Genomic DNA, 12,358 nt, shown 5'->3' on the forward strand with positions numbered 1-12,358 from the left:
AATGGGAGGCACCTAGTAGGCATCCTGATGAGATGCCCGAACCACATTAACTGACCCCTTTTGACATGAAGGAGCAGCAGCTCTACTCTGAGCTCCCTCCAGATGTCTGAACTCCTTACCCTATCTCTAAGGCTGAGACCAGCCACCCCACGGCAGAAACTCATTTCGGCCACTTGTATCAGTGATCTCATTCTTTTGGTCACTACCCAGAGCTCATGACCATAGATGAGGATTGGGACGTAGATGACCAGTAAATCGAAAGCTTCGCCTTCGTGCTCAGCTCCCTCTTCACCACCTGTTTCGTCATTTGCATCCAGCCAAAATAATTCAGTATTTTTTTGCTGCATTCCTACAAGGTGCACCTTGAACGTGCACTCAAAGCACGGGCTGAGACAGTCATAGAACTCGCCAAAAAATGCATTACTACGTCTTGCAAAACCATGCCCATTCTTGTGAAAAAAAGCTTTTAGGGAGTTCTGGGATAGGAGGATAGGAAATAGGAAGAAACATGGTGATAAGGCTGGCAGCTGTTCTTGCCTTCTCTATGGCTCTCTTCTTCGTTGGATCATCCATCCAGTCGTTCTCCTTCTCCAGCATGTCAATGAACGCCCAGCGAACGCCCTGGATCAGCTCCTCCATCTGAAAAAACACACACTCAAATTAATTAGAGAGCGTTTACAAAAAATAAAGCGTCCGGTCTCACCGCCACATAAACACACACACCCGCACTGACGCAAATGACACAACATTAAATGCCTGACATCATCTCCAGGTGACACACTGACAAAATACACTCAACACGAACATCTGTTAGACATATACAAAAATAAAACATGTGACCCACGATTTAGGCAATGATGTCATTTCCAGAACACACGCACCATGTGTTTCTTGTCCTCCTGGAAGTGTGTGTTGACAAAGAGGCGCCCGGTGGCATAAACAAGCGAGTTCTCCACGTAGTTAACGCACTTATCCCAACGCGGGGTCAGAGAGGTGGTTCCCGTGGTTACCTGGTGGGGGTGTGAGAGACAGAGATGCAAGGTGACATTGTCTCTCCCTTCACATGGCACTAAATTACACTGTTAGTCTGTCAGCCTCTGAATCGTCACTTTGGGTGGGAAATTTTTGGGACTAACATTCAAATATGAAATTATTTCACATATATTATAATTTGTGTTTATGGCAGGCTGTGAAGTAAACTGGGAGCTCCCTCTGAAGTCTTAAAAATAGAAAATCGTGGCACTCAAAATTACATAACTTTCCCAGCTCTCTAATTACTGTCATGAACATTTGGGGACTTTGGGGACAGAGATTGAGAAAAGAGTGTTGGCTTGCTACTTATATTTTTTCAGGATTTTAGGCTTTCCTTTTTATGTATTCATGAGAGGCTGAAGCTGTGTCCTGATTTCATACCTCGTACTAATTCCAAGCAAGTTTTGAGTAAGTCACTTCCAATCGGAAAAGTGACAAAGTATACAAACTAACTGCACAGTAAATGACCCTGCAATGAGTGTTTAAAATTTCAAGACTTATTTATTCTCAAAGGGATTTTTATTCTTTATGTACACTTGTCTTTATATAACTATTCGAATGCTTTTTATTGTCATATTTGTAACTGCAAAGCACTTTGTAACACTGATTTTGGAGAGTTCTAGGAGTAGAGTTGCAACGGTATGATATTTTCACAGTATAATAACATATTGCGGTTTCACAGTATAACAGAATTTATATCATTAGCAATCAGACTGACCCTTACAGGAATGAAAAACGGAAGAGTTATTGTCACTTGAACAAACGCTTTTATTACTATAACTGAAACTTGAAATCATTATGTCAATGGAAGTATGTGTAAAAAGTCTCCCCTTAGAAAATAACTAAAATAAAGGAGAGACTCTTAGTCCAGTTGCATTTTTTTCCAATATCACAGATAGGCAAATGTTGACAGTATAATAACCATCAGCCTTTATATCATGGTATACCTTCAAACTGGTATGTCGCTGCAACCCTGTCTATGAGTTCTACTAACTTTCATACAATACACGAAGGAATTGAAGGAGCTACTCACAGCTACAAAACAATTAAACAAAATGCAGCATCATTCAAAAATGACACTTTCATATGCTTTGGCCCATATCTTGCACTATTAGCAGGGTTCCCACAGTCATGGAATTCCTGGAAAATTATGAAAAAAAAAAGAAAAAATTTCCAGGCCTGGAAATGGTTTGGCATTGACGGAATGTTTTGGAGAAGTTCTGAATATACATTGTTTGGGTTATCATTTAAAAGATGTCAACAAAAAAATCCCAATGCTGTATGTTCCCTGTATTACGGATTTAAAATCTAGTGCTGCACTGCATCACTGCTGAACTGTCACTAGTGTCACGTGATAAACATTGATGTATGCAGCTAATATGCAGTGAGAGTGTCTTATGAGCGAGTCAATTAGCAAGCGCTTGCAAATTTGCTTACATCAAAATGCCCAAGAAGCACATTTTAGTAACGTATGGCTTACAAATAACAAATACATTAGGCTACATGGCTTGAGAGAGGCAGACTATAACCGCCTTTAATGTAGACTCTGCACCAAAACGTCTGACATTGGCAACATGGGGGAAACAGCTCTACTCAGCCACACTAAAAGAAAAAGCATCAAGATGATCAAAAGGCGACTCAACGGACTGCCAGCATCTGCACATATTTCACAGTATTTCTACCGTCACAGCATCAGTAGAGCTGCGAGACAACTTCAACCAGTGCTCAACCAAATCTACTGCCACATCCAATGATCTGCCTACTCATTTTAAACTACTTATTTAAAGCCATGGAAATGGGGTAAAATATGATGGCAAAGCATTGAAAATTAACTGGTAAAAATGGGTGGGAATGCTGTGTCAGGTTCAAAACAGCACAAGCAAGCAGGGTTGTAAAAAGATTTTAAAACATACTGACATCACTTGGAAGTTTTTGACATGACCAAAAAAAAGGGCTGTTTTTTTGTTATATATTAAGAAGCAGCTGGATAGCTCATTGGTTAAGTTTGGGGGATCAATTCCTGGTCAGGGAAGAGCAACACATATCTCTTAATGCTGCTAGCCACTTTAGGATGAGTGAAACTGCAAACACAAGAGTCATACAGGCTCGGACATTACCCACATCAACAAGGTCCGCATCAGGGCACCCTGATGAGAAATAGGCTACTAGAAAAGGACATATGGAGTTCTTAGAATGCTTCTATACAAGTAACCCCAGTGAGAGGGGCTGGATGAAGAGGGTGTGGGATATATGGATACTTTGAAACCCAACATCTAGGCTGACAAAGCTACAACTCATAACTCAATGTTCGAACATCCACAAACAGTACGTTATTGCAACTAGAGATTGATGAGGTACAACAAACATGCTATGGCAAGGGGGAACCAGGACTACAGGCCAAAGTGGGTATGTCATCATCATCATCATCCTCACACTCTGAGATTGGAAGCCTCAAGCCCTTACTACACAGTTTCCCTTACAACAAGGGCAAATGACCTGAGATTGAAAATCACAGATAAGTTGGAAACCCAGCACCCCCATAGCTGGTCACTAAGGCTAAGTGACAAAGTACCCTCTGAAAGTCTGCTAGATGATGTGAATGCAGTGCTACAAACTATCCCCACTAGGACCACAACTGAGACCAATCAGCTGATACAGTATACACTACAGCAACAGTAATCCTAGAGATGCTTGGCTACAAGATGAACACCATGAACTACTAAAAACATTACCCCCCATGGACACGGAGGCTGGAGGCCAAGATCAAGGAAACAGTTAGTCAACTCTCAGAGTTACAGAGACGTGTGGGGAAAATACAGATATATATACTGACACTTCTAGGAATTGGGTAGAAATGTACAAAGGTAGTGTGAGATCTGGACACAGCTTCAGTGGTACATTAAAGGCTTGCTTCGAGCGAGTCATTTGTAGTTTGTTCATTTAGAAGAAGTCTAAAGGAAGTCATGAATTAGTCTGACTCTGGGTCAGACGTAGAGTTTGTTAAATGAACTAGGAATTCAGGCCTCTTCCTGTATACACTAAAGCTACATAGGATAATCTAAACCAAATTCCAGTGTTTCACAGCCAAACACTCTCCATACGTGTTGTATAATGTGGGACAGCTACAAACCATGTATCTGCAAAAGGTCAACAGACCTACATTTCTACATAATTCAATGGGTTTAAGAGCCCCCCCCCCGTTAATCTAATCACTTAAAAAATAATTGATTACGGACATGTATTTTGTAGATTTTTTTCAGTACCAACCCGAGCAAAATCCAGGTATCTGTAAAGGAAACGCCGGCTCAGAGTAGTGATCCTGGAGAAAACCGTCCTCCACTGTACGTAGTTAGCAACAGTCCTGGAAAGGGAGAGAAAGAGAGGAGGGACATTAATTAAAAACCTACATGTAATCTCATTATACATTATAATATACTTATAATGAGAGACAGGAGCCCTCAAGCCCCACTGTGTGCTCATCTGTCTGTGTGTGCTCTCTGTCTGGCTGTTCCCGTGTGGTGTGTGTGTGTGTGTGTGTGTGTACCTGGGATCTGTGGTGTTAATGAGCTTGAAAAGTTCCTTGAAGTACTGCGGCGCTCGGACGATGACGTTCTCAGAGGAAGAGACGGACTGAGCTGGGTCAGCTTTAGACTCCACCACAGTTTTTACAAAACTCAGCCAATCAAACTGCAGACAGAAGCAGTGATAGGGGTTATAATATTTATTTAAAAGACACTGAGGTGAAAACAAGCTATATTGGGATATAATTCACTTTATTTGCTGTCAGTTTTTTTAAATAAGAGTTTATATCTCTTCTTAAAAGTGTGCACATATAATTTATGACATGATAAATACAAATACATGGTGTTCTATTGATCCATACTTGGAGGAAGATCTTATTTATAATGTTATGATGTTTAAATGATTTTTGCAGGATGACTAAAGACTTCTGGCTGCTTGTCTTACACCAGGGATACTAAAATTGCTTTACCTCGGGGCCACTTTTGCAAAATGACAGGGGACCAGGGGCCAGTTAATAAACAAACATTAATAATATTTATCAGTAAAAAATGAACTGCTTGTTTTCAATCTGTCAGTGTTTGCTGTCCTCATTAATCTTTACCAAGAGGCAAATCCAGTCGCAGTAGGCCCGCAGGTCAAGTGTACAGTACACAGGAGTGTTTCTAGGATTTGAGAACATTCAGGGTGTAGCCTGAGACTCTGTCTGAAGGATCCTCCCTTGGCATTTTTTTTCTTTGATAATAACAAATAATGATTTTTTTCATGCAGTGTGGAGCCTTTTTTACATTCAAAAGACAAAAAATACCACAGTATGAATCAATCTATCTTCACTGTGATTTCGAAAATGGTTGGTGGGACACCTGGCACCCTATCCTGGACCAGATTTGGCCAGCAATTTGAGAAGTGTCTTCCACCCTAAAGTAGGGGTGATCAAAGTTTAGATAAGTGCCAATTTACAGAGCCAGCATATCATCCAGGGCCACGCAGGTTCAGGACAAACCACGGCGGCCACTTTCACCAAGCATCCCCACACAAACTCTCCATCACTGAACTGTCTACCAGACTTAGCAATTTTGTGAACGACTGTACCACAAAGTTTGTCTGTGTTACACAGTCATTACTTTTCACACGATCTGTGAGGACTAACTGCGGGGCAGATACGTCTCGGAACTGTTCAACCTTATGTTTGGTCTCGATCAAAGTGTTCAGCCTTACATTTGGGGCCTTCACTCATGAACTTGTTGCAGGATTTGTGGTTGGTCTCATAATGGTGTTTAACATAAAATTCCTTGAGCACCAAATTCACCTGTATGAAACTGTATCCTTTTATTTGTCCCCTGAGGTCCGCTGAAGTAAGAGTTCATCCATTTTTCCTGAAACCTCCTTTTCTCCTCAGTCATACAGCGTATTTCCGGGTGGCTTTTCCATTTCATTTCCACACAGACTGCCAAGTTGTCAACTGAAATTGCTAATTCTAGCTAACAGAATGAGCATTGATGACTGAATGTGAGGTGCCATGAGTTGCCAAGCATCGAGTAGCTGTCTATGAGTTGTCACCCCTAATGTGACAGATGTTTGTCAGGGAGGTGCAGTTTGCTGCAATATTCGAGTGTATTACTGTAAATGCAAAATATTGAAAATAAAAGTATTACTGCAGATGTGTAAAATAAAATGCATGCAACTCATGTCACGTTTGGACCCAGCACAGAATGTCTCTGGGGGCAGCCATTGGTCTGCGGGGCACACTTCGAGCAACTATGCTCTATTTGAATTTTTTTCAAATTTATGTGTGCATGTTAATATATTTTGTCATGAGTACTTTCACACAGAACATGAATATTCCCCAATGAAAAAGCTGTGTATTTCTTTTTTTTAAATGAGGTTATTCTGATCTTTCACACTGCACTTAAAGGCATAAACAAATAACATTGTATGGAACGGATATCATATCACAACATCATGACAATTTTGCAACTGTCGCAGATTTTGCATCATTGCCAGGCAAGTATTTTCCACTGAGTGTCTTTTATTCGTCACACCTAGAAACATGCAAAATAAACCATGAAGAAGTTGGTCCTGGTATGGTTTTGAGACACAAGGGAGGATCTTTATTAATTTTAATTTTTTAAAATGTAGTTGAAATTGTCTGTACCTGTGGTATGGTGCGCTGCAAGCGAGAGAGTGAGTATCTGTTGTACATGTTCTCACTGGTGCGGTTTTCATAGGGAATCAGGATCTGCAGACACAATGAACAGTCTTATTAACACATGACTGATTCTAAATTCCATCATAAAATAATTTCCTTTTAAGTTGATGAATCAATTTCATATTTCACAGTTAATAATGCAGGGTTATAATTAGCTCCAGAGCCATTCGGGCCTATCAAATCATATCCTTTTCCATACATTCAGTGAAGTTATATATATCTGACATGACGTCTTTACATGAGCAAGTTTGGTCTCGAAGGCGAGAGCCTTCTCCATCTGGGTCAGTGCTGCTTTCTCTGGAGCACCCAGCATGACGGCTGTATCTACCATCAAACTGAGCAGGGCTGCACGATACTGGAGAGAGGGAGAGAGAGAGAGAGAAAAAGAGAGGCAGAAAAAGGCAAAAACAGACAAATGTCATTTGATCTTTCATCGCTGTAAGCTACTGTCACTACAACTATCAAACATCAGACACCATCAGACATCAATCAACACTTCCATCTGCACTCAGATACTATATTACCACTACATCAGTGTTATGTTTTTATTACCTGTTTTAAGGGGACAGATAAACAGCTGCAGACAACACTCATTAAATAATACCATTACCATTTAAAGCTATAGCTAAGTTTAAAAGCCTGTGTCCAAACAGGGGAGGAATATACGTACTGTTATAAAGCTATCATAAAAATGCATTTAAAAATAAACAAAATAAAATACAGACATATTTAACAATGATGATGAACATTTAATCATATAGTACTTTTCAAAACAGATGTTACAAAGTGCTTCACAAAACAATAAAAGCAATAAATGAAAGAGTAAAAAAAGTAACTATTAAAACAGAACATTCCAATAACAATAAAATATTAAAACAGAGTGCTAAAACAAGGTGTTGCAAAAACAGATATTAATTCATATATGTCTATGAATATATGCACAGATAAACCAAGCGCAAAAATAATAACACCCATTGTAATGTATTCATATATATGGATGTAGGTACATCTGTATGCCAGCATGAATGAACATATATATGTACTTAGAAATATTATTTTAACAACTTTTAACAAAATGTCTAAACAAGCCACTGAGGGGTGTACAGGTGGCAATCCATTATTCTCAATACAATATACACATGCTCACCATAACATAGAAGAACAACAGCATTGTTCATATTTAATCAATAATACATTTAACAACTTCAGTCTTCCATGCAGATACTTCATGCTTACACAACATGCTTCCATAACACGGTCAAAACCTTTCTACACACCTGGTTTCCACTACCTGTATGCACTTCACACATGAATGCTACACCCTGTGTTCAGTTTCATAGCTGCATGTGTACATTTATATTTACCTTGTGTTTAGATAAGGATAGAATAAACAAACAAAACTACATTATAGCTCCAACGATATTCATACATGTGTATGTATGTATGTATGTATGTGTATACTGTATGAAGGAATAGCTTTCTCTTTCTTTCTTTCTTTTTCAGTCTTTCTGTTTGTATCACCAGATGTATAAAATAATAATAATCACAATAATTGCAAATACATGTAAATATATGGGATGTGTTTTGGTTGTGCTGATTCATGAATTCACTGCAATAACTATAAAAAAGCAATACAACAAAAAAGTAAGTACGTAAGTAATGGAAATTTATAGATGACAAAAGAAAATATGCTTAGCTATTAAACAATGACACAGGTTGATATGTGGATTGTTTGAACACATATCAGGAGCCCTTATATCTACTGTTAGCCTTTTTTTATCACTTATTTTTCATTGCAAAATCGGCAAATAAAAAGAGACAACCAATTGCTGATTACCTGCTTGTTTACTGTTTGCTCCCCTTTGTAACCTAAATTAAAGTCTGTCCTCTGACTTTATGTAGACCTTTGTATGTGGGTGAAGAATGTATTATACCACCGATAGTGACAGTGTACTAATAGAATGACAGTGGGAGTTTTTCCAGTTGAGAAAAATTAGTCGCTGCATACTAATTGCATTTTTATTCTGGCCTAATGAGGCAGCTATTAGTGGAGCAATCAGTATCATCTGCCTCTTCTACAATTACAACTGCTTCGCATTTCCGAAAATGTTGACTGTGGAAAAAAGCTCTTGTTCCAATATAATATAATATAATATAATACAATATAATATAAAAATCCAACATTAACTGCCATAATGTCAAGTGGCTAAAAAATTTTTCTGTTATAAGTCATCACTCAAGCAGGGAGGAAATAGCTGCTGCAGGAAGAGGAGTTTTTAGATGACAGGTTAAAAAGAGGTGAAAGATGAAGCAGAGACTCACCGCCCGGGCGGAGGAAGTGTTGGTGATGTAGTCCTCCCTGGAGGGCAGAGACAAGGACGCCTGATCGAGCTGCATGAAGATGGAGAGCAGAGGTTAGCTTCTGCTGCTTTTTGGGGTTGTTTATCTTTTGACTTTGGCTGCAGTGACAAAAAGCAAAATGTGATGGAACAAAGCACCAAAATTGTATCTGCCTACATATCAATGCCAGAGGTTTTACATCTTTTAAATACAGACTGTGTAGATATGACATTAGAGATTACTTTTTTCCCCAAATACCCTTCAGGCAAGCATTACATTACATTATTTTCACTATGGTATGAATATCAGTAATCCATCACAGTCAAAGTTACTGTTTTGAAACCCTTTCATTGTCTAAGAAGGCTATGACATATTTTATCTGAGTATCAACTCGTATAAGAGTAGACATGGCTAGTTCCGATTTGAATAGTAATTGTGTAGTAGAAAAAAAAACAATGCTTAATGAAAAACAAAAAAGAACTAGAGTGTTTGTAACCAAAGAACAAAACGGAATTTGCAAACCCAAATCAATGACATTTGTAATAGATATTTTGGTAATGAAGGTGTGAACAGGGATGTGTGAAAACTCTTTTTGATGGCACTATCAAGTTCACTCCAAAATTCTAAACTCATCAGGAACAAAGCTTTTAATCATGTGATATGCTCAAGGCTGATGTTCAGCAGCTGACTTTCAAATTTCAGCTACCTTGATATCACCAACCAGAGAAGTTTCTAAGAGAGTCCCTGCTGGAAACTGCATTATCGTACAATTTAAATGTAACTGACAAAAATCAAGGTGACGAAATATTTGCTGTGATGGATCACGTCCTGTAGTGCAACATTTGTCAGGTCTCTGCAAGTCAAATTTCAATCTGAGCTGGCAAACAAATGGCTATCTGGAAGGTAAGAAATCAATCAAAAAAGATGGGCTGTGTCTGAAATCACTCATTTCTCACTACACAGTCCACCATAGGGTGACTGCGCCATTTTGTAGTGCTGTCCAAAAGTAGAGTGGGAATTATTATACCCTATATAGTGGACTCAAAGTATCCCACAATACATCTTGAAAAGTAGTGTACCATCGATGGTCATTAACCAAGCAATATATCCCATCATGCATTGAGCTGAAGGAACAGATGGACATTTTTGAATGAACAAAGAGAAGGACAAGAGGAGAGAAAGCACCTTGACTACAAGCTGTTGTACATGTTTAATAGTTTCTTAGCCATGTAATACATTGTCAATTTAATGTGTAGTTGTCAGTTCTATAAGAGATTTTTTAAAAATTGGACATTAATATTTCTCTGGTGTCTAACATTACTGTACAGAGAGGGGCTAACGCTAGCTGACTTTAGCAAGCTGGGTTGCTACTAGCCCTGATTTGTGTTGCACTGGCTTAATGCATAACATTACACATTACATTAGTGGTAGAGTTTGAAATCACACTGCTCTCTTTCTGCTTTTCTGTCTGCCGCTGTAACGCCATTAATGGGCCTATATTTAATGTGAGCAGAGCAGCACATCACAACACAGTACTTTGTAACATTATTTATCAATTTGGGGTAAATCCACTCACTATAATATCATGTATTTATCACAAATATGCATGCCAGTGTTTGTTATAGATGGTTCACCAGCTGACATTGAAATGGCACGTTTTAATTGTTGGATAGAAATGAAGTAACTGATATTAATGGAGCAGAGAAAATTACCCAGGTAGTGTCTGAAAGTGTTTATCGTGTTGCAAATGAGCTCACGATATAGTCCTCTACATAGAACCCACAGGGAGTATGAATGACTGGATGATTTCGAACACAGCCATGGTATGTTTTTGGATAATGGTCTGCAGCAATATAAAAGTATTCACCATATGCACTTGATTGATTAAAATCCACAAACCACAAGTATTGTCCTTAAAAGGAAAAGTTCCATATTTGGGGGAATATGCTTTTGCACATTTTTGTCGAGACTCTGATGTAATAACACTCTCATATTCACATTGTTAAATATGAAGCTACAGCTAGCAGATGCTTTCATTAGCTTATGACATACAGTAAAGACTTGAAACAGAGGGGAAGAGCCAGCCTGGCTCTGTCCAAAGATAACAAAATCTGCCTACAAGCACTTTAGAATCTCAGTAATACCCCTTTTCCACCAAAATTTTGAGATTTGTTTTAAACATGCAAACACTCAATAAAAATAGGTGATAGACCCCTTTCCCATTGCCAGTAGCCCAGAGGTCGGTTACACGGCTTTGCAGTAGATGAGTATGCCTTTCTGTTTTGATTTTTTCTGGTGTGTCATGTTTAATGTGTCATACAGAAAACAGGTTGGTAAACAGTAGAAAGCAGCATGGAGGCTAGTGAAAATCTTACAGTGGTTACTTCTTTTTTATGTTTCTTACTTATTCAGTCTCCTTTTCAAACTCAGCACCGACTCAATTTGAATGAATGTACGAGTGCTGCTTGGGTGGAAATAGAGAGGTGCCGTAGCATTGTTCCGACCTCTCATTGTTCCGACCTCTCATTAGTCCGATGTCCTGTTGTTCCGATATGTGATTATACTAGGCTATGCTGTATTTGTGTACCATAGAGGATCAGCAACGCAACAAAAGTGGGCTACTGGTCGAGATACAAGTGTCATAGAGAGGAGAGAATGAAACACCATAACCTCCTGTTATTAACTCTGGGGTCCAGGTTGTGTGGGGAGCTTTCCACGGTGCTAAACGGCTCCTGGCAGGCGTATTTCTGCCTTGATGGTGCGCCGCGACCAGCTCTGGGTCAGCTGGGAAAGGCTTGAGGCGAAGCAGGCTCACAGCTTATGTGTTTGTCACTTTCTTTTTCATTTTAACCCACACCATGATCTTTTCCTGACCCTAACCAAGTGATTTTTGTGCCCAAACCTACCCAGACCTTAACCACAGGGGATCATGATGATTTCGAAACAACGGGACTTCGGAACAATGGATTTAATACGGTCGGAACAATGGGTTTAATATGGTCGGAACAATGGGATGTCGGACCAATGGGCAGACCCCAATGAGAGAGTGTTTCATGGTGGCCTGACATTGCATTGGGCTGGTAAAAGGGGCTAAATTTAGCACATCCACATGGGCGTTATATTTCCATGTGCCTATCAGAGCCAATCAGAGCTGGAGCCAATAAATACCCATGATTACAACAGAATCATTTGACCCAAATGTGAATGTTGATTGTAATGTTTCCCATCAAATAAAAATGCCAGATGTTAGCTGGTGTT

The 12,358-nt window shown here is 39.2% G+C and overlaps 1 protein-coding gene across 1 annotated transcript in view; it reads right to left on the reverse strand.

The window, feature by feature from the left end:
• Positions 1-12,358, reverse strand: part of phex (phosphate regulating endopeptidase homolog, X-linked) — a 32,342-nt gene that overhangs the window by 12,750 nt on the left and 7,234 nt on the right. The window contains exons 6-12 of the mRNA XM_049565716.1: positions 9,083-9,151; positions 6,999-7,115; positions 6,707-6,790; positions 4,577-4,719; positions 4,300-4,393; positions 882-1,010; positions 538-639 (exon numbers count right to left, since the gene is read on the reverse strand). Coding sequence (XP_049421673.1) covers positions 538-639; positions 882-1,010; positions 4,300-4,393; positions 4,577-4,719; positions 6,707-6,790; positions 6,999-7,115; positions 9,083-9,151 — 738 coding nt within the window. The remainder of the gene's footprint in view (positions 1-537; positions 640-881; positions 1,011-4,299; positions 4,394-4,576; positions 4,720-6,706; positions 6,791-6,998; positions 7,116-9,082; positions 9,152-12,358) is intronic.

The sequence above is a fragment of the Epinephelus fuscoguttatus genome, linkage group LG21 (genome assembly GCF_011397635.1).
Source record: "Epinephelus fuscoguttatus linkage group LG21, E.fuscoguttatus.final_Chr_v1".
NCBI lineage: Eukaryota > Metazoa > Chordata > Actinopteri > Perciformes > Serranidae > Epinephelus > Epinephelus fuscoguttatus.